The 22,119-nt window shown below is 33.9% G+C and overlaps 2 protein-coding genes across 19 annotated transcripts in view; both read right to left on the minus strand.

The window, feature by feature from the left end:
- Positions 1–6,625, minus strand: part of LOC105227362 (uncharacterized) — a 111,453-nt gene extending 104,828 nt beyond the window's left edge. For 5 of the 15 annotated variants that reach the window (XM_049459145.1, XM_049459153.1, XM_049459148.1 and 2 more), the window contains exon 1: positions 6,182–6,622. The gene's annotated coding sequence lies outside the window, so the exon portion shown is untranslated. Of the gene's footprint in view, positions 1–5,315; positions 5,367–6,181 lie in introns of those variants that run through there. The other 10 variants (XM_049459152.1, XM_049459150.1, XM_049459142.1 and 7 more) reach the window with 7 other exon arrangements.
- A 3,025-nt stretch (positions 6,626–9,650) lies between these two features.
- LOC105227363 (serine/threonine-protein kinase BRSK2) overlaps positions 9,651–22,119 on the minus strand; it is a 47,099-nt gene continuing 34,630 nt past the window's right edge. For 2 of the 4 annotated variants that reach the window (XM_029550665.2, XM_049459157.1), the window contains exons 6-16: positions 21,302–21,517; positions 20,460–20,659; positions 19,234–19,458; positions 18,371–18,939; positions 18,044–18,202; positions 17,824–17,990; positions 17,641–17,745; positions 17,503–17,578; positions 17,184–17,353; positions 16,977–17,113; positions 9,651–16,823 (exon numbers count right to left, since the gene is read on the minus strand). In XM_029550665.2, coding sequence (XP_029406525.1) covers positions 16,739–16,823; positions 16,977–17,113; positions 17,184–17,353; positions 17,503–17,578; positions 17,641–17,745; positions 17,824–17,990; positions 18,044–18,202; positions 18,371–18,939; positions 19,234–19,458; positions 20,460–20,659; positions 21,302–21,517 — 2,109 coding nt within the window. In that variant the 3' untranslated portion in view covers positions 9,651–16,738. The remainder of the gene's footprint in view (positions 16,824–16,976; positions 17,114–17,183; positions 17,354–17,502; positions 17,579–17,640; positions 17,746–17,823; positions 17,991–18,043; positions 18,203–18,370; positions 18,940–19,233; positions 19,459–20,459; positions 20,660–21,301; positions 21,518–22,119) is intronic. The other 2 variants (XM_049459160.1, XM_049459158.1) reach the window with 2 other exon arrangements.

Raw genomic sequence — 22,119 nt, forward strand, 5'->3', positions numbered from 1 at the left:
CGCAAAGTAACGCGTCACGACATCAGCGCACACATACACACACACACAACTACATAAAAAAGTTGCTGCGGCTGCCGCTACGAGTCAGTCAGTCCGTCCGTCAGCCAGTGCGGTGCGGCAAGCCAGCACACACTCGTGTTGCTCATTAGTAACTCATACGCCTAGTGGCTCCATGTGCTTGGCGTGCAGTGGCAACAAATGCGCGCGGTGTGACGCTCATACTTGGGCTTAAACATATTTTTTACTTTTATTTTTACGTTTACATTTCACCGCTACGTAGCTTAGTTGCGTTTTTGAACCTAATGCTTGGCACTCGGTGGGTACGTGGCGTTTTTTCCAGCCGTAGTGGCACTCAAATTAGAATTGGTGTCGATTTTCTGCCGAGATAATGATGTTGAAATCAGAATTTGTTGGTTTTGCAGTCAAGTGAAAACCACTAGCGGTGGCATCGGATAAAAATTTAATTGAAACTTCAGCTCGGAAGGACATTTTAGATATGGAATCAGTTAAAAAAGCCAACTTGCACGCAAATTGATTTAAAATAATAGTCAAATTAATTAGTGTTATAAGATTTCAGCGCATAGCAATTAACACCAGCCTTAAGAAAAGTGTTTAAAATGCAAAAACTGCTGTAAAAAAACTAATAAATGGTTAGTTTTGCTGTATAATATGATTCTACCCGGCGTATGAGTAACATTCAATCAAACTAGCCAAACCTATCTTTGCTTTGTGAGGCAATAAGCATTAGATTCTCAAAATTTATTACGAAATATAGAGAAAAAGTATGCCGCAGTGAATTTAGGAAGTACAACAACAAATAAAAATAATAAAATAATTTAGTATAAGGGCATAACCAGAAACTTGACCATTTCATCGGTTAGTTTGTATGGCAAATATCTGCTACAGCTATGCGATCTCAACAATTTTTTCAGAATTTGCAACGTTGTTTTAGATAATAACACGAGCTAAATTTCGTGAAGATATCTCGTCAAATACAAAATTTTTCCATACAAGCACTTGATTCCGATCGTTCAGCTTGTATGGCAGCTATATGTTATATTGTTCCGATCAGAACAATTTGTTCGGATATAATTGCATTTTCTTAAATAATATTCTATGCCAAATTTCGTGATGATACTTTATCAAATAAGAAAGTTTTCTATAACAGAAATTGTTCAGTTTGTATGGTGGCTATATGTTATAAACATTCGATCCGAACAATTTCTTCGGAAATAACGGGTGATTTTTTTGAGGTTAGGATTTTCATGCATTAGTATTTGACAGATCACGTGGGATTTCAGACATGGTGTCAAAGAGAAAGATGCTCAGTATGCTTTGACATTTCATCATGAATAGACTTACTAACGAGCAACGCTTGCAAATCATTGAATTTTATTACCAAAATCAGTGTTCGGTTCGAAAATTTTTTATCGACAAATTTTGTTCAGCGATGAGGCTCATTTCTGGTTGAATGGCTACGTAAATAAGCAAAATTGCCGCATTTGGGGTGAAGAGCAACCAGAAGCCGTTCAAGAACTGCCCATGCATCCCGAAAAATGCACTGTTTGGTGTGGTTTGTACGCTGGTGGAATCATTGGACCGTATTTTTTCAAAGATGCTGTTGGACGCAACGTTACGGTGAATGGCGATCGCTATCGTTCGATGCTAACAAACTTTTTGTTGCCAAAAATGGAAGAACTGAACTTGGTTGACATGTGGTTTCAACAAGATGGCGCTACATGCCACACAGCTCGCGATTCTATGGCCATTTTGAGGGAAAACTTCGGACAACAATTCATCTCAAGAAATGGACCCGTAAGTTGGCCACCAAGATCATGCGATTTAACGCCTTTAGACTATTTTTTGTGGGGCTACGTCAAATCTAAAGTCTACAGAAATAAGCCAGCAACTATTCCAGCTTTGGAAGACAACATTTCCGAAGAAATTCGGGCTATTCCGGCCGAAATGCTCGAAAAAGTTGCCCAAAATTGGACTTTCCGAATGGACCACCTAAGACGCAGCCGCGGTCAACATTTAAATGAAATTATCTTCAAAAAGTAAATGTCATGAACCAATCTAACGTTTCAAATAAAGAACCGATGAGATTTTGCAAATTTTATGCGTTTTTTTTTTTAAAAAAGTTATCAAGCTCTTAAAAAATCACCCTATAAAATCATTGTCTGAGGCAATAATATTCTATGCCAAATTTCGTGAAGATAACTCGTCAAATACAAAAGTTTTCCAATACAAAGACTTATTTTCAATTGCACAGTTTGTATGGCAGCTATATGCTATATTGGTCCGATCTGAGAAATTTCTTCAGATATCAAAAAAACTTAAAAACTAGTTCGCATATATGCCGACGGTCTTAGCTAAATCCACTCAGTTGTGCTCGAAAACGCTGCGAATTTCCGTTTATACTTTTTATTCCTTTTTTCACATCACCTCCACTTTTTCGCTGTTCTGTTTGTCTTTATTATCTATAGATATTTGTTGAGTTGTTACTGTATTTTACAACTTTTCTACTAAAAAAGAAAATCGAAATGCACATATGTTCCACCAAATCACTGCGTCTTAGTACCCTTAGCAGTCAGTCACTGCACCAAACCCACACACTTTTAAACCCTTTACACTAGGCATACTCATTACAGTCGCGTACTTTGTCACACAATGAGAAATTTGATTTCAATTTTGATTTGTATTACGTTTTTTTAGTTCCAAATGCATATTTATATGCTAACATACGCGCACAGGCACACAGGCGCACATTTACAGTGGCACATGCATGCACTTCACCTTGACACAATTTTTTCCGATTTGATTTTTTGTTGGCTTTTTTATGAAATTTCGCCATAGGTGCACATATAAAATACACAAAAACAATGTGAAAACACAAAAACAAAAATATAAAAAAAAAATAATAAACAAAAAAAAAAACTCAAAAAAACGCTTATTGTCACCACAACGCACAGTGCGCTCTAAAAATAAGCGCATGTTTCTAATTTTCGGATTCTTGTTATTTTAGTAGACGAAATTTCGTGTCGCTGCAAATTTTATAGCTTCACTATTGCACTGCTAGGCACACACACACATGTAAGCACTTGTGTACACGCCTGTGTATTTGCTTAAGCTACTCACACATATTATTGTTTTTGTTTTTGTTGTTGCTTTTGATTTGGTTTTTTTGGCAACTTGACTCAAGTACCTTGCGGCGCTCTCACTGGCTGGGTATGCATTGCTGCAATTTGCACTTGTACACATTGTTTTGAAAGCCAACACGAATTGTTGTAATTTGTAGGTAATTTCAAGCGCAGGAAATGCGGAGGAGCGTGGCCGCGCGAAACACATTGCATTTCTTGTTTGGTTGCTAATGTTATTTTTAGTTGTTTGGGCAAATGAATGAAGATGTTGCTCGTAGAAATAAAGGTTTTTCTTGATTTTAGCAGAGATTTGTTGATTTTTGTTGATTTTGGGTATTTTTTTGATGCGAAAAGTAAAGACAATTCCTGATTTATCGTATTAATTGTTAATTATTTGATTAATATTAATTTATTATGCCGTGTTTAATGTCAGGTTTGATTATTTTTTATTTCATAAAATTTATTTTAAATAAATATATATTTTCAGTTCTCAACCTAAAACTATTTACGTGCGTAATTTATCACCAAAAGTACTCACAAATGAAAATTAATTTTTAATTTTTGGAATTTTTGTTGATATTTATATTATAAATATAATATATATATTTTGTTTTCCCCTTATTAGTTTCTTTGGCGGGGGATTATGTTAGGTTAGGTTAGTCAGGTGGGCCAATGAGCTACGCAGAGACTAGTTTTGGTCCTTTGCGATACCATATGGAGTCCAGTTACGAGGTCCATGCGGAGTAGCTAAAAATAGTAAGACTTTTTAATTTAAATTTTGCGCGCAAATCTATTCGTCGAAATATTTTGTGGTAAGATCGTCAGGTCGTCAGTGACATCTGTGCTAAATGTCACATCAAAATAATCAATAGAGTTTAGTATAAGGGGAATCAAATTCCTGGTGCCGATATCTTTCTGACTTCGTTGGAATATTAGAAGATTCAGTGAAACCATTTTGAAATATCATTTAATCCTAAGAAAAGTAAAAGCACGAAGCACTAGTGCCAAAATCACTCATGTTTTTTCGAAAAACAGCGTCACCGCAACCGCCGTATTCACCTGACTTAGCTCCGTGTGACTTCTCGCTATTCAGCAAACTCAAACGATCGCTCCGGAGAAACCGTTTTGAGACAATTGAAGACATGAAACGTGGAACGCTAGGCGCATTGAAGACTATTGCGGAAATTGACTTAAACAACTGGTTCGAGGATTTGAAAAAAACGTTGGCACAAGTGTATTGGGGCTTACTTAGAGGGGGAAGACATTGATTTTGAAGAATGTTGTTGTAAAATAATGATCAAAGTCTTACTATTTTTTGCTCATCGGGTTCCCTATGTTTCCTTTAGAAAGTTATCAACGTCGTGGCAAACTTAATATATAGCCTGTTCGATAAAATAATGTAAATTAAATTAAAATAAAAGAAAAGAAATTAAATTACAATAAAATAAATTACAAAAAATTAAAAATAAAAACAAAAAATTAAAATAAATAAATTAAATGAAAAAAATTAAATTAAATAAAGAATTATAAAAAAATAAAAAAAAATGGAATAAAATTAGGTCAAGTAAAATAAAAAATTAAATAGAAGAAAAAAGTTAAGAACAGAACTTGAACAAAATCTTGACTTCTTTTATCAAGCATATACCTATAGGTGTAAAAAACTCAGCATGTTGTAGACTTGAGATTGTTGGTTTTGTGAAAACAACAAGGGAAGATTTGAAAATATGAAGAGTTTCATTTATTTAGTTTAGTTATAAAGGGTGTCCCAAAATTAACACTAGCTTGGATCTAATACAAGGTGTCCCAAGACTTAAATTTTGTATTATTTTTAGTATTGAGTTATATCCTTTCTGTTGATATTAAATGATATTTTCGCGTAATTCTTTCATTTTGTTAAATATTGTATTTTTTTGTTTTTATTTTCTTGCTAAAAAACATACTTTATTTTGAAAACTTTTTTATATGTCTTTGTTGCTTTTTCATAAATTTTATGCTCTCTTTTTATTTTATATATATTGTATATTAAATTTTTTAAGCAGAACATAGACATTTAACATATTATATCGTACTAAATATAGCTCGAAAACATTGCACTTTTTTCAGTTTTCAAACATATAGATAATGACATTTGCTTATTTCAATAATACGTTTTTTAAATAGTTTAATCAGTATTACTTTCTTAATTTCCAAACGGATTTTTTATTTTCAATCTTCACTGTCAGCACTCTTGCCATTATTTTCATTTTTGTGATCACCTTTTTTCTTAAGTGTTTCTTTTTTGTTCTTATATTTTTTAGTTCTTGTTAATTTTTTTGTTTTTCTTTTTGTTGCTGTTATTTTTCTTGCATTCGAAGTCACTTGCCAGCCTTGTGCCTGGCCGCTTGCTTAGTAATCAACTTCGATTTTCGCATTTTACATAACCAGCCAGCGCCTGCACATCACTCCAATGCGCTGCGCTACCACTACAAGCCAATAAAAGTGGCTCACACCACAGTTTTGTTGGCACATTGCGCCTTGCGTTTTGTCGAGCTGACTCAATTCCCATGAATTGACATTGCTAAGTCGCGTAACGTTGCAAGGAAGCGAGTTGGATGTGGCTTTTACAACATTTCTTAACATAAAAAACACATATTTGTTTAAATAATAATTGGTTTTGAAAACTTTATACTTAAGTAGCGCAACATGCTTTTTTTGGAAAACTATTTGTTTTATGCTTTCAAGTAACGATTTTCTATACAAATACCGAAATACTTGTAACCGAAATATTTTTCAAAACATTTTTACTTTCATATTTCTGCACAGAATTTACTTCGTTTTATTTTCTCACTGCTTTACGGCATTTTTTCATGCCAAAACACCATTGGTGTGGTGCCGCAGTTATTACAAAATCACCAAATTCAATGCTCCTTCATAACATATAGTATATAGTATTCAAATTATTGTGTAGCGCAGCAACAACTTCCAACCAACTTCACTTAAACACCATTTTTATATTCACTTATTTTTCGGGGAAGCAATAATTTGCACTAAAAAACATTCACCTCTTTTTTTTATAAATTTGTTTTTAATAAATATTTTCAGCTCTTGAGGCGTATATAGTATAGGCGCCTGCTTTCTGCTTGTCTGCCTCAGAGCTATTCGTATATTTCACTTTGCTGCCTTGGCCGCCGCCGTTGCTAACAAAATTATTTCACACTCACACACACGCGCGCGTTTTCTTGGCCAATATTTTTGTTTCAAATATAATATATATTATTTATTATTCAAATATATATGCACACATATATATATTAACTAACTATTTGACTATTTGGTGTTTTGTGACACGCGCTATTCACTGTGTACCGTTTCAGTCAGTGCTGTTAAATTGCAAACCTGTCTCGAACTGAACACTCAAATGACAGAATATTCTTTTTCATGCACTAAACGCCGCCGTCGTCGCAGCCAAAACGAAGATGACGACAGTTTCGTCGATGACAGCGACGAGGCGCGACGACGATTCACCAACAAACATCAGTTGGCAAATTTGATTTCGTGCCTTCCACCTGCGCTGCGAGCTTTCTCGGAGTCCGAAAATTTGAAATTTTCAACCGTTAGCCGCACAGGGGGCGGCAAAAAGCTGCTGTGAAAAGTATGCGTCATCCGCAGTTGTTGTGCTGGCTGGCTATGCGCGCGGTCGGACGTGTGGTGTGTGGAACTTTCAATGCAACAAATGCGACAGGCCGAAAGGAGCGCGAAAGCTAAGCAAATAAATGAGTGTAATTAAGATAGAAAGAGAGAGAGAGAGTGAGAGAAATTTTGGCCTTCAGAGTGTATGCTGTTTGGACTGACTCGGCATATCCGCATGGCAAGCATGTTGCGCGAGCACAACAAACGGCCGATAAAGGTGGCGCAGTGCGAATGCGAAAATAGAAATGTCAACAAATCGTTTTATTTTGGTTTTGTTTGTTAGAGCAGACGAATGTCGCGGTAGAGCGTAATGCTTGAGAACGCCGGTGAAATTTGGTTGATAGTGGCGGCTACTTTAAAAATTTGTTGTGTGAATGCTGATAGGTTGAAAGTTTTTGATTGAAAATTAAGGAATGAAAATAAATTATTTTTCTTTATTGGCGTAGGCACCGCTTAAGAGGTTAGAACCGATGAAAATAAATACGTAAATGTTAATATCAGTAGTAAATAATGTAAAAAATAATAAAAAAATTTTAATAATATAATAGAACAAAATTTTTATAAAAAAAAAGTGTTTATTGAATCAAATTTATGCAAGTGAAATATAAATCTGTATAAAAAGTACTAGTTTTACATAAGTTCGAAAAATAAAAAAGTTATTTGCAAGCATAAACCAGTAAAAACGTTTACTTTTGCTGCGCCGAAGCTATAATACCCTACACAGGCGCATTTTTATTGCGTAAAAGCGTATATAAAATTATTTGTATAGATTTTTACCAGTCAGTTTGTATGGCAGCTATACACTATACTAATCCGATCTTAATAATTGCTTTGGAAATGGTAGCTACACTGTGAATAATAATATGTGCCAAATTTCATGCAGATATCTTTTGAATAAAAAAGTGTCCATAGAAGAAATTGAGATTAATCGGTGAGTTTGTATATCAGCTATATGCTATAGTGGTCCGATCTAAAAAAATTCTTGGTAAATTGCACCGTTTGTTTAGGCAATAATCCATGCCAAATTTCGTAAAGATATCTTGTAAAATGAAAAAGTTTTCTATACAAGTATTTAATTTCGATCGTTCTGTTTGTATGACAGCTATATGCTATAGTGGTAATATCTCCGCAGTTCCTATAACTGAGCAGGTTCTTGGTGAGAAAAGCATGTGTGAAAAATTTCAGAACGATATCTCAAAAACGTGAGCAACTATATACGAGTATACAGACAGAGTGATAAGGTTAATCGTTTTAGGTGTATAACAACATAACTTTTACACATAAATTGTGCCAAACAAATATATGTGCCTAATTTTGTATTTTTTTGTCCCACTGTAAATACTTCTTCATTTAGAATACTCTGCGCTCAGCAACTGTCAAAAAATTCGTCTGAAAGTGTATCTTAGTTGTGTGCTACTTTTACCGATCAGCTGTCATTCACCACCAGACAGCTGTTTGTCTGAAATGTCAAAGAAAAGTGCACACCGCATAATTGAGTTCTTTTGCCATAAGAACAGCTGAGTAGTGATGCAGCTGAGAAGTGATGCCCTCTACATGCATTTTCTATAATATCTAATAGTACTTAACAAGTAACAAGTAATACACTAACTACTCAGTACTCGGCGACTACAGACGAAACGGTAATGAATTGGTGCGTCCTAGTTATTATAGTACATATGATAGTAACGAGTGTTCGCTTTCTTATTCTTAAAGATTTCAAAAAGTAATCTATACTACCCTAGTTAAAACTAATTATCTGAAGGTGGTGTTATAGTTTAGAGGTATGAAATTTTTTTCTATTTCAATTTTTTTTAAATAGTAAACATTGAAATTTGGGGCTTTTAGCTAGTTCCAGATATACATAGATAGCTCTATAAAGAAGACTGTTTTAAAAGGTTAGTTAAATTAATCCAGTAGAACATAATAGAAATATTCTTGAATAGTTAAAATTTGAAGATAAAAAAGAAAAAACATCGGGTTTTTGTTATTTCTAGATTCTCAAAAAATGAAAAAACACAATTTTAATTAAAACGCCATTTTTAATATTTGTAATTATTTTTATTTATAATTAGACTTCTCTTATCCACCTCAATCAATCATTACTCAATATCATTTAATATGTATCAATATTAGTATTATTATTAATATTATTATTTGTGTCACATTTCGCAAACAATATGAATATTTTGCAATTTCTTTAACCTAATAACAAATATGCCTTACGAAATATAATAGTAAGTACTTACATACATACAAAATATCATTGGTAATTGTTGTAAGTAAATCAAATACGAACATAAGTGAAATACCTGGAAACCGGAGTGAGCTTAGAGAATACGCAAAATCAACATTAATTACACAGCACAATGCCATTACTTCAAACCATTACCACAGCAATGCAATTTTGGCTGGTAATCGTATAAGTAATTAATACCATAAGTAAGCATTACCATTACTAAACATTACCATTATCATAATTAAATTTTTTTTGTTAATATTTTCATAATAAAGCCATTAAATAATTATATTTGCTTTTTACAGTCTACAATTCTTTTCTTAATCATCCGCGTTGCGTGTTGTAATTATATTTTATATTGTAACTAATTAATACTTTGTTTGATACGTCATTACATCGCTCAAGTATTATAAATAATACAGTACTTGTTTAGCAATCAAGTAATGTGTCTATGTACTACTTTCACTGGGGTTACTATATGCTGTTGTTAGGGGACAGTCAGCTGACTGCTTTCAATAAATATGCTACATTTTTTCATTTTCTGTTTCTCGAGGGCAGGAACAGCATTGAAGGGTGCATTTGTATATAAAGAGTTTGTGGCTGCATTTTTGTAAGATACCTACATAGTAAAATTAAAGTTGTAAAATATAAAGAAAGCAAAGTAATATTTATATAGTGGGCGAGTCTGCTGAAGGTGTGGCGTTTTGCAGAGTAGGGATTTTGTTCGAAAATTTACTGTCAAAGTTGAATGTAGAAACGTGATCTGAAAATATCCATTCACTAATTGCTCTATTGCCTAGCTTTGCCAAGTCTTATGCTGAAACATCTTCACAGTTGTTTTCCGCCGAACTTGGCCGTTTGAGGCGGCTGAGCTCAAACAATTTTAGACAAGCGCTTTGTTGATTTTTTAGTGTCCTTCGTTCAATACTTAGGAGTACCTGGAGTGTTCCTTGAGTAAAGTGGCAAGTTTTAAAGTGCCATGAAGGCTTAGCAATCAAATTCTATTTCCGCTTATATTATTTTAAACACTTTCAGTCCATTGCTGTGCTATCATATATGTAGGTATGAGTATAGGCTAAGCAACCAAAACGCCGAACTTCTTCCTGCCTTCTGCCATCACATGCTTTCAAGCCGCACTGCACCGCACCAAAGCAAAGCGTTTCAATTAGTTTGTAAATTTTTGTAGACTAGCAAGCGATAACAATTAGTACAATTTGAATTTATAAATATATATATATATGTGTATGTAATAATTATATGAGTCTAGACTAGAGGTTTCGGATAAGCTATAACAATGCAATGCTTGATTATGCTGATAATAATGATTGTGTATAATGATTGACAATGACAATGACATTAGCGTAGATGATGATGATGATGATGACGATGATAATGAGTAAATGGCAATGCTGAGATTTCGCTATTTGCTTTAATTAATTATTATTTTTTTTTGTTTTTTAATTGTATGCATGATTCTCGCTTGTATATGTATGAATGCACATATGTATATGGTTATGCTTGTGTGTGTATAATTAAATATATTATCTACGGTATGTTTTACAATTTTTATTAGTTGTACGATTGGTTTGTTATATAATATATGCATTAGATGTTTAATTTTTGGTATAAAGCATAAGATGTGGTTCTTTTTGGGGGAGTGTTTAGAATGCGGTGAGAGAGTTAGTGGAATTTGGTCGCTTTAATACAAGCTTTTGGTGGCAATTTTCGCATTAACCAAATATTAGTAGAGGCATTTTCGTTTTAATTTCTGTTTTGCATGAAAGCATATATATTATTTATTTATATAATACATTTAAATTTGAAGAATATTTTGTATGTTTGTATGCAAATATGTGGTTATGTATAATTGTTTACTGGCGTCGTTTTCAAAATTACACGTATACCAAAATAAGTTGCCGAATCTGGGTATGAAGCATATTCACCAAAATTTGCAATTTCTCAATAATAACTAGTATTTCTAAACATAGCGTGTATGTATGTTGTATGATTTAAACTATGCTTACGCGTTAATACTGTACAATTTAGCTGAATTTTTTCATGTTTGTTTTCGATTTTTTACACTACAAGACATTCGCTACAAACTTGCGCTTTCATTCACAATACACATTTAAGCGCAGATCTGACAGATCTGCAACTTTTTTTTGCTAATTCTGTAAATATTTAATGGACCAATGCGCGCATATGTATTTATTATATATGTATGTACACAAATTTTATAATGCAAATATTTCTATATAAGGGTGAGTGTATTTTAACAATAGAATGCCAGCTGCACACATGTAAATAAATAATTTATACAATTTTACTTCATTTTATGCATAACTGTTTGCTGTTTGCGTGTATACGTGAATATATTTGTACGCATTTGTATATGTATGCAATTTTTTGTATGTATATGAACACTAAATGCATATATGTATGTATGAGTATGAATGATTTATGCAAATTAAATATTTACGAGTAAATATATGAGCTCTTTTGTGATATACATATGTATGTTGCTATGACTCGACTATCCGTTTATTATGTTTTTGTATGTTTTAATGCCTTAATTGCTCGGTGAGTTTATTGTTATTGCGTTTTTTGCTTATCTTTGCGAAAAAATATATAAAAAAATATGAAAATATATATAAAATTTCTTTAAAAAAAAATGCTTTATAAAGTTCTAAAACTGAATATAACGCCAAATATTATTTGTAGTCCAGTAAGTATATGCTGCGCACGAAAACAACGAACTTCTGTGCAATTAATAACGATAATGTATATATACAATAAATATCTTAAATTTTTTAAAAATCCAACGAGGGGTTCCAGAGTTGCTATAGTCAACTACACCAAAGAAGTAGTTTCATCAAAATTTGTTGCAAAACAGTGATGTAATTTGGTTTTTCAGAAATTTAAGCATATGCAAAAGTATCAGTAACTGTTAATGTACATTCTAATTTCGGTAAAAAATTTCAAACTTTCATTTATTCAATAACAATAATGTAGGCAATAAAATGCTTGAATTTCATACAAATCCAACGAGGGGTTCTCGAGTTGCTATAGTCAACTACACCAAAGAAGTAGTTTCTTCTAAATTTGTTGCAACACAGTAATATAATTTTGTTTTTCAGGAATGTTAGCATATGTATGTCAACGTTTCAGAAACTGTTAATGTACATATAGATCTTGCAGAAAAATTTTGAACGTTCTTGCGGACAATAACAAAAAAAAAAATATGCAATAAATTTGTTAGAATTTTATACAAATTCAACGAGAGGTTCTCGAGTTGCTATAGTCAGTTCCTCCAAAATAGTAGTTTCATCAAAATTTGTGGCAAAACAGTGATATAATTTTGTTTTTCTAGAATTTTGGTATGCAAACGTTTCAGAAACCGTTAAGGTACATTAAAATTTTGGAGAAAAGTTACGAACTTTCATGTAAACAATAACATTAATGTAAACAATAAATTGTTTAAATTTCATACAAATCTAACGAGGGGTTCTCTAGTTACCGTGGTCATCTAAGCCAAAAAAGAAGTTTTGTTAAATTTGTTTGCACTGCTGCGTTATAAATTTGCTACAGCTATATGTATATACAAAGATTTCGAAAACTTTGACTATAAAATATAAAAAAAAATTTCGGAAATTTTAGCAAAATTAAGAATAAATCGTTGAAAATACAAAATCACTTGAAATTCTTTAAACTGTTAAAAGCAATGTTAAAATGTATAAATTATTTAGGTTAGGAAAAATATATGTATGTATATTATGCAAAGGTGTGTCATATTTTAGAGATCTTTGCCATAGTTTTGACATATAAATAGAAACTTTAATTTTTAAATAATTAAGGAAAAACCAACACTTTTTGCGAGCATTTTCTTTACTCTGCAATTATCGGAAGGTTCTTACAATATTTTTATGGACACTGCTCAACATTTGCTGCATTATTTATTAACATTTGCTTCTTCTTTACATATATTGCCATAATCGCTCACCCAATAGTTTTTACATAATATTTTGTTTATTATTTTTCATAAATAACTGTTATGTAAGTAATTTTTTACTTCAGTATTGACAATTTATCTTAGTACTCGTACTTGCAATTGAAATATTTTATTTGTAGTAATTACTTATGATTGTTTATTTTAAATTTCATAATTTTCGCAAGCACATTATCGATACGTTTACACTCGGCGTCAAAGAATTTTGCTTGCTTGCACCTCACACTGTTGCATTGGCATCCGTATTCGCCATTATTTTATGGCGTGTTTCTAATTAAATTTTATGTGTTTCAACTTTTGCTCTTTTGTGATATTTCTATGCACTCTTTATGTGCTCTACTTGTAAGATTTTACATTTGTTTTGTTCACGCCTCTACTATTTGTATTTCGTTTTATTTTCGCTGGTTTGCCATTCTTAATTGCAAGCGGAAATTCGTTAGTACTGAAGTGTAAAAAAATATTTGCAATAGATAAGTCTGATAATCAATTATTGTTTTTCTCTTATGCATTTGGACGGTTTTTTGTGTTTTTTTTTTGATAATTTTGGGAGTTCTTTTTAGCAGCGCTGAGTTTAGAGTTAAAAATATTCGAAAACATTTAAATTTATTGAAAGTATGCATTATTTTATATAAATAATTGTCAATATTGAAAGTATATTTATATAAACAACAGTTAAGGTTCTGGCTTTTAGTAGATCTCTTAATCGAACCGATAAACCATTCCCAGCCAATGTATGTCATGACATGTCCTTTTTAACATTTTGCTTAGTGAAGGTGTTAAAAATAATGTGAGGAGACTTTGTGTTTTTTAATTACTAAAAATATATCAATCCCATTTATACAAAAAATATACTTTTTTTTCTCGCTCAAGCACTGTTTATTCCATCAAGGTGATGACGTATTATTTCCATAAATAAATTTATGGTTGTGTTGTTATCTATAGGGTAATTTAGAGGATCCCAGTAACTTTTACTTAGTACAGATCGCACCTCAAAAAACCTCAAGAGAAGCTTAGTTAAAACTGTTTTATTTTATTTCGAGAAAGCAGTTAATATGAATAAGAGACTGTTCCAATTTCGGAAAAGTAATAACCATTTTTGAACCTAGGAAAACCCATTATAAAAATTGCTAAACCATTTTTCAAATAAAATAATTAAAGGAAAACGAATTTAAGTCTATTCTACCAATTTTGTTAAATACTCAGCTGAATTATGCGCTCTTTAATTAGGTAATCTACAATATGTACCAATCTGGAGACCAATTTCTTTAAGAAAAAATAAAAAATAGACTCTAAACGCATTAATATAGCTAACAGTTGCCATACAATTCATATTTTTATTTTTGGTATTATTTATAGTACAATTTACAAATACATATATGCTTAGGCGGTATTTAAATTTATTTTGTAAAAAGCTAAACATTGTACCACAATAGTTTGTCGTAATAATATACATACAATACAATATTTTAGTTGCACAAGTCCATACGGCAAACTCGGAATGAAAAATTTTGAACTAACGAAATTTTCCCACCACTAAAAGCTCTGCAGAGATTTTGCAATTTTTATTTAGGTTTGTGAAAGTTTTTGGAAATATTATCAATACAAAATTCGTATGCAAAAATGAGCACAAGGACGCAAATTAAAAATGAACTGTTAGTTAAGTAAGTGCTTATTTCAAAGTAATTCAAGAGCTACTGTGCTTTTATCCAAAAAAGCTTCACATTCTCACTTATACTTTCATCAACAATAGTTTTATTATTCACCTGCCTGCGTTTATTTTGAATAACTATATTGGTTTTGGTTTTACTTAATTTATTTTCATCTCAATTTTATTTTTGTAATACTATGTGTTGCTGTATTTAAGTACATACTTTCGTTTGTGAGTGTAACTACTTTGAAGTGTCCTTGCTGTAACTATTTCTACGCTTTAATCAAGTTTCTTGTTTCAACTAACTTCTACAAAATATCAATTTTTCTTTGCAATTCTTTGAACGGTTTTGCTTTTTCTTAGTTTCTCTTTTATCTTTTTCTTATTGCATAATAAGCTACAAATTTTTACAACAGTTAATGATTTTCTTACGCAATTTGCTTTGAGTTCTCTTCAAATACGTTATAGCGAAAATTTTCGGCTCGGCGGCAACAATGTTTGCTTGTATGTACGTACGGTATGACAGAAACCATAAATAAATTATTGGAAGTACTGTGTTTGAGTAAAGCTTTGAAAAGTTCGAATCGCTTGAAAGGTGAAGGAGCTTTTTTTTTTTGAATTTTCTAAAACCTAAAAAAAATTGCTGTATTTTTTTTAATATCAAGAAAAGCTTTGAATAAGCTTTTGATGAAAGCTTATTTATTTTTTGCTTTTGTTATGCTCTTATTTTCGAGTCGAAAAAACTTTTATATTTATTGTGTTGTGTGAGCAAAGCTTTGAAAAGCTGGAAAACCGAAGGAGCTTTTATTATCTAAAATTAAAAAATATATTTATATTGCCTTTCTTTTAATAGCGATTAAAGCTTTGAATAAAATTTTGTTGAAAAGTTTATTTTTTCTTACTTCGGAGCTTTTTTTTTATAAATTTTTTTTCGATTCACACAAAATTTTTGAAAATATTGAAAAATATCTTTCTCTTGCCAATAATTAAAGCGTTGAAAAAGCTTTTAGTGAAAACTCCGATCGAGCTTTTACTTATGTTCTTTTTTCAAGTCACACAAACCTTTTAAAAGATTTAATTTCAACTTTATTCATTGTGTTTAAATAAAGCTTTGAAAAGTATGAAAGATGTAGGAGCTTTCTTCCCCAGTAACCTAAAACTTTAAAAACAATTACTGTCTTTTTTTAAATATCAAGTAAAGCTTTGAATAAACTTTTGGTTAAACTTATTTTTATTTTGTAAATAACGGTTAAAGAAACTATACACAATTTCAATTTAATTATGTGAAAGTTTCTTATAACACCTGAAGTGAATAATGAAAGTACAAAACACCTTAAGCGTAACGAACTTTACTTAAAATTCTATTGTACTTTATGTAAAATACGATTTAAAAAAGTGTAAAAAATTTTAATTTATTTAAAAGGATTTATAGGCGAAAGCTTTTTATAACACCTGAAGAGTGAAAGCTTTTTCAAAATCTTTAAAAACGCAACGAACTTTACTTAAAATTCTTCTATATGGTTGAAAATACATATACAAACATACAAAATTGAAATTTTATTAAAAGCTTTTATATGTGAAAGCTTTTTTATAACATCTGAAACTTTTGAAAATTTAATAACTCATCTTAACAAATCTATTTGAAACATACTATATACAAATGTGAGCTCAAAAGTTTTTAAGCATGCGTACATATAATTCTGAAAGCTCCAAAAGCTTTAAAGCACATAATAACTCAGTAGTTATCGGTTTACCAGCAACATAATTTCCTTTCAAGCACAGTTTTTTACAACAAAAATTTAATCAATACTTAGCAAATTCTTAGTACTTCTTACATAATTTTTTAACCTTATTTATTGTTTATTAATTTGTTTAATTTGCTATGTTACTATTGTTAAGTATAACTCGTAATTGTAAGACAGTAGTTCGATATATTTTTTGTGTATTTTCTTGTTTCTTCTTCTTGTATTAGTTTATTTGTTAGTTTTGGAAAAAAATTACTTTTATATAAAAATGTAACTAAATCAGAGAAATAATTCTCATGCTATTGCACTCCCTGACATTGTTGTCGCCTGACGATCACTCTGCAATTCACGATTGCGTTCGTGCTGCTCGGTTTCGGAACTGTGATGAGAGTAGAAAATAGGTATTTACAAATCAAAATACATAATTTGATCGTTTAGGAGAGAGAAAAAGAGAGCCAATATACAATATTTCATAAAGCTTATGTTCTCTCTTTCACTCCATCTCTCTTCTATGTAAATTCCTCTTTCTTACTTTGAGCGCACGGCTATTGGACTTGCGGGCACAATATCCGCCGGTGGTGCATTGTTATTATTTGTTGTCGATGCACGACGGCCATTGCCCGATTTGAAAACAAATATTGAGTCATTCTCAATTTCATTCTCAATTTGCTATAGAAATTATAGAAGTTTATTCAGTTTGTGGATATATATCTTTGTTATTAGCTTAATTGTAACTTACTTGACGTTTATAGGACAAACGTTCGCTTGAGACCGAACCACATGATGAGCTCTCCGAAACGGCTTGCGTAACGGTCGCCACTGTGGGTGGACTACTCGGTCCGGGGAAACGTTTGGAACACACTTGTGATTGTATGTGCTCACAGATGCGACGGAAACGGCGTATATTGCCTGAAAAGAAGCAAAGGTTGGGTTTTCGGTTTTTGTCGTAAAGTTCCACACATATTTAGTACTTAAAAAGCAAGCTGCAATAATATGCAATGTGTTGTCATGAACTAATGCTTCCCTACTTTGAGTTTAATTAAAATAATGAGACCTACCTGATAACAAAGTGAATGTCAGTGCAAACAGCATATCCGAGATATCTCCTTGTTTACAAATTGCGCTTATATCCACCTGAAAAAAGAAAAGCTACTTGTTTAAAGTTATTCTAACCAATATTATAACGGGTAGTATACCTGGAACTTGACATGCCGCTGAAACATGACCGGTCCATTGCCATTGCGTTTGTATTCTACACGGAAGGATGTGGGTGAGACTACGCTATGCGAAAGCTCTGCCATCTGAAAGCGAAGAACAGCCATTAAACATTTTAGAATAAACTAATAATTCCATAACACGAAGTCTAGAATATAACTCACCGACAAAAAGGCATGTATCAGATGTGCCTTCACAGTCGCTATTGGCTTGCCTTTTACTAAAATTGTAAACGTTTCGTCCTTCTCTGTGGTTATTAGATTGCCAAACCACGAACGTTTTGTCAACTCGGGCGATGATTCGGGCGTCAAATGCACCTCGTCCGCTGAAACTGTTAAAACGCAGTTAGTATTAATTACGCCTTGAGTGAGGCTCTTAACTTACCTTGTAGCTTTCTTCGATGAAAGCGTGGGCTACCCAGAAAACTATTTTTAATATTTGTAAGACGCGTCTTCCACAGTTGGCCACCGGGCGCATTGCATGGTGAACCGGGCATCACTGGTGAACTGTTGTTCATTAGCGGTGATGTTGTAGGATTCATAACTGCAAGTAGTTATTATTAGAAAAAAAATATTCTACTAAAAACCATAGGCTTCAATTTGGTTGGTGGCTTAGCTAATTCTGCTAGATTGGACTTAGTTCCTTTTCAAAATAATTTCGCTACAGTTTTCTTTAAAAACTACTTTGTTTTCCTAACACAAATCTACTTACCGCTATTCGCTTCCGGATCGTGGAACATGCTAATCGCTATAGTCGGTCCCGAATTGGCACGATGATGCACGGTTGAGCCGCTACCACTACTGCTGCCACCACCGGGACTACCGGGCACACCGCCACAGCTCGCCTGCAGCGCCGCCTGGCGTTCACTGCGTGAGTCTCGACGTTCGCGCGCTTCGCGTGCTTCACGCACTGCAACAATATCACTGCTGCCACCGCTGCTACCACCACCAACGCCACCTCTATCACCACCACTGCCACCGCCAATAATACCCTCCACACCGCTTTGCGAAGAATGTGAAGGCGTGCGACTTACAGACGGATGATGGTGTGCCGAGCCGGAACGCTCGCGGCATTCACTCGAATAGGTAGAGTGACGGGACGAGTGTCCGGCGGATGTGGCCGCTGGCGAGGATGGACGTGAGATGGCATTCACTTGTTGTTGCGCCGAATTGATGGGCGAATTGCAGCGTGTGGGACTGTGATATGACGAGGAACGCACAGAGGAAACCGTAGTGGGCGAGCGACGCTGGTGATTGCGCGAACTGCTGTAGGACCGGAAGCTGTGATTGATTCGGTTTTGTTCGAAACGATTTGGAATTGATAACGAAAGAAAGCGCAAGCAATGGTTCGAAATGATTTTTGTTTTGTTTTTTTGGCATGAAATGTTGCGCAGCGCGTTTGTTCGTGTGATTAGTTTTGTAGGTTTTTGTGTGGACGTAGTTAAGCAGCGGCAATGCGTAACAGCGAACATGCAAGAAATATATGATAAAATGACGAAAGCGTTTAGTTTCGAATGTACATATGTATTGTTAGCGTTTTAGGTTGTGGCTCTGTGGCAACGCGTGAAAACTTACTTGAAAGCTTGCCGTCTTGGCGTTAGTGGTGAACCTTCTGATATCTGTCCATAGCTGGGCGAATTCGTGCCATTTATACGACAGGTATCGAGTCGTTTTCTGGGCGGATCCACTGCATCTAATTCACTACGTGATTTTTGAGCGATTTCATCATCGTCCTCCAAGGCAGGGCGCCTTCGTTTACGATCCAAGAGTAGAAAATATATAACTTTCTCTGTGTTGTGACTGAAAGAGAAAGTAGTTGAAGAAATTGGTGTATTCGCAAAATGTTAATGATAAAACAGTCATGGTTAGCATCAAATCAAACGGAGAAACTGAGCAACTTCAGAACCCTTCATTCATCCATTAGTCATAAGTCCGGGAATCATATATGTATATGCATCGATAAACCAATAGGTAGAGCCAATGACTGCAAAATGAACCACGTGAGCTCCAGGCCACAGGCGACTTCCTTTAGGACCTTTATCTCCCGGATGGTAACCAAATTAAGGGTTATCCAGCAACGCAGTGAAACGCAGTGGTATTGGGGTTACGGATAGCCTTAATATCCACTGGCTATCCACTAAAAGGTTTATGCACTTGCTGGTTAGAGCAGAGATCCACTGACAGTTTTTGTTACGCCAACAATATCGGCCTCAAAGACTGCATTTTAGTCATTTAGTTTGGAACTACCTTCTGTGTATGGGGTAATTTGTCATCTCCTGCAGTTTCAGATTCGAAATAACTCTGAGTTATTTGCCAACGAGGGTACAATAGTTCTACCTCTTAGATTTCGAAATTGTTGTCCTTCCTCTTTATTTTAGTAACCTGATCATTCACAACCAAGCTTATGCCAAAAGCTTAAACTTTCTGTTCTACGCCCATTCGATTTCATCATTTACTGGTTTCAGATATCTGGAGCTTATATATTTTCACAGAAGTGTCATTCATTCGAACCGTTATTATTTATTATGCAAGTACTGAACAATCAGTTCTCCCACACGCTAGACCCACTAGTCTAAGGTTTGTAATTGCACTTAATTAATGTGCTTGCTAAATGTGTTAGGAGAACTCCGCCGAATGTCTGTATAAAAGCGAATACGCGCGACGTGGTGCCATAATAAACCGAGCCGCCTACAACAAGTACCGTTAATCACTGTTTACGACGAAGTCCAAGAGAGAAGTGTTGTAACAAGCACAAGAAGCACATACTTACATAACCTCACACATACGTTTGGAGTACTTACTTCGAACTCAATAGCTCTTGTATGAGTTTATCCTTTTCCTTGAAGCAACCCAGCGAGCAAATCGCATTTAAAACATCCGGATCCACCGCTGAGGCGGACGGTATGACATGCGTTTGCACCACCTCCATCATTGGCAGTTCCAATTCCAATTCACCTTTGCCACCAGCCGTGACCCATGGATGGCGATTTATTTCCGACAACTGTGTGAGAGAAAGAGGGCGACAGATTAGAGCGATGGAGTTGTTGGTTGCAAGCCAAATCGAATTCGCATTAGAGTGGTGTAATTTTTGTTTTTTACGAGTGTAAAGAAAGTAGGGAAGTGGGAATGTGAAATGTGTGATTTAGGCATGTAAATGCAAATAACTGTAAATCAAATGCACGAACTGTTTGACAAACGAGCGCGTCTGGGAATTGACTGGTGACACAAGCAAACAAAAGCTGCCACCTTTTTCGGTGTGTGTATGCAAATATGCGCTGTGGCACATATGTACATGCCAATCGGACGGAAAATTGTGAGCCCAACAATACAACAACAATAACAGCAACACAAACACATGGGGCTACATGTCACTTGAATAGTAGCCGTAATGCAATCAGTGCTGTTGCCGTCAACAATTGTCGCTTTTATGACTGACTGCCTGCCGATTTACTGTTGGTTGTTATTGTCTTCGCCTGATTGGGGATGTTACGGAATGATGTGTGAACCACCCTTGGCTTTACGCACAACTTTAGACAGCCAAACGCCATTAGACGCATATGTCTGTACGTATGTATGTATGAATATGTGTCTATGAGTATGTGTATAAATGGTGTATGGTGTGTATGTGCAGTTGATGACTCACCGTCAGTCGTCGATCCGGATTCACCTCAATCATGCCGCGCAATAAACTCTGACAGTCGGGCGGCACAAAGTGCGGTATGTGAAACACGCCACGCTTCACTTTCTCCAGCAGCTGGCGTAGGTTGTCGTCATCGAAGGGCAATGCGCCCACCAATAGCGCATACAGGATAACGCCACAGGACCAAACATCCGCTCTGCGTCCATCGTATTTTTCACCCTACAAAAGAAATCCGTAATGTAATAAAAACTTGTGTGGCAGTGAAATGAAAAGAATATAAAAGCAGCTACAAAGATTTGCTGTAAACTCATCACTATTATATTTCTGTCATTGCTAGCTGGTAATATGTCGCAGCAAAAAGGAAATATATGCGAGTGTATTGGCATGTGTATTAGAACGGGGCGTTTTTGAAAGGCAAAAAATATGAAATCATTAACAGAAGCTTAAATTCTTAAGACGACATAAAATTGCTTAAAAAAATTTAATAAGACAAGTTTTCCAAAAATATTTCTATATTTTTCGAAAGTTCGAAAATATTTTGTTTTTCTGTTAAAGTAGACAAAACTTTTTCGGAAAAATCTTGCTCGAAAATTTTCGGAAATTCGAAAATAGCGTTTCTTAACTCTAAAAGTGCTACATAGAAAAGTAAACATTTTTTCGAAAAAGTATTGTGCGAATTTCGAAATTTTCCAATATTCGAAATGGTGTTTCTTCGCAAGCAATACGAAACTATTTGAAAAAATATTGTGCGCATTTCGAAAATTCGAAAATGTAGAAAACATTCGAAGTTAACGTTTCTTAACTTTTAAAGTGAAAAATAA

The sequence above is a fragment of the Bactrocera dorsalis genome, chromosome 5 (genome assembly GCF_023373825.1).
Source record: "Bactrocera dorsalis isolate Fly_Bdor chromosome 5, ASM2337382v1, whole genome shotgun sequence".
In the NCBI taxonomy this organism is placed as follows: Eukaryota; Metazoa; Arthropoda; class Insecta; order Diptera; family Tephritidae; genus Bactrocera; species Bactrocera dorsalis.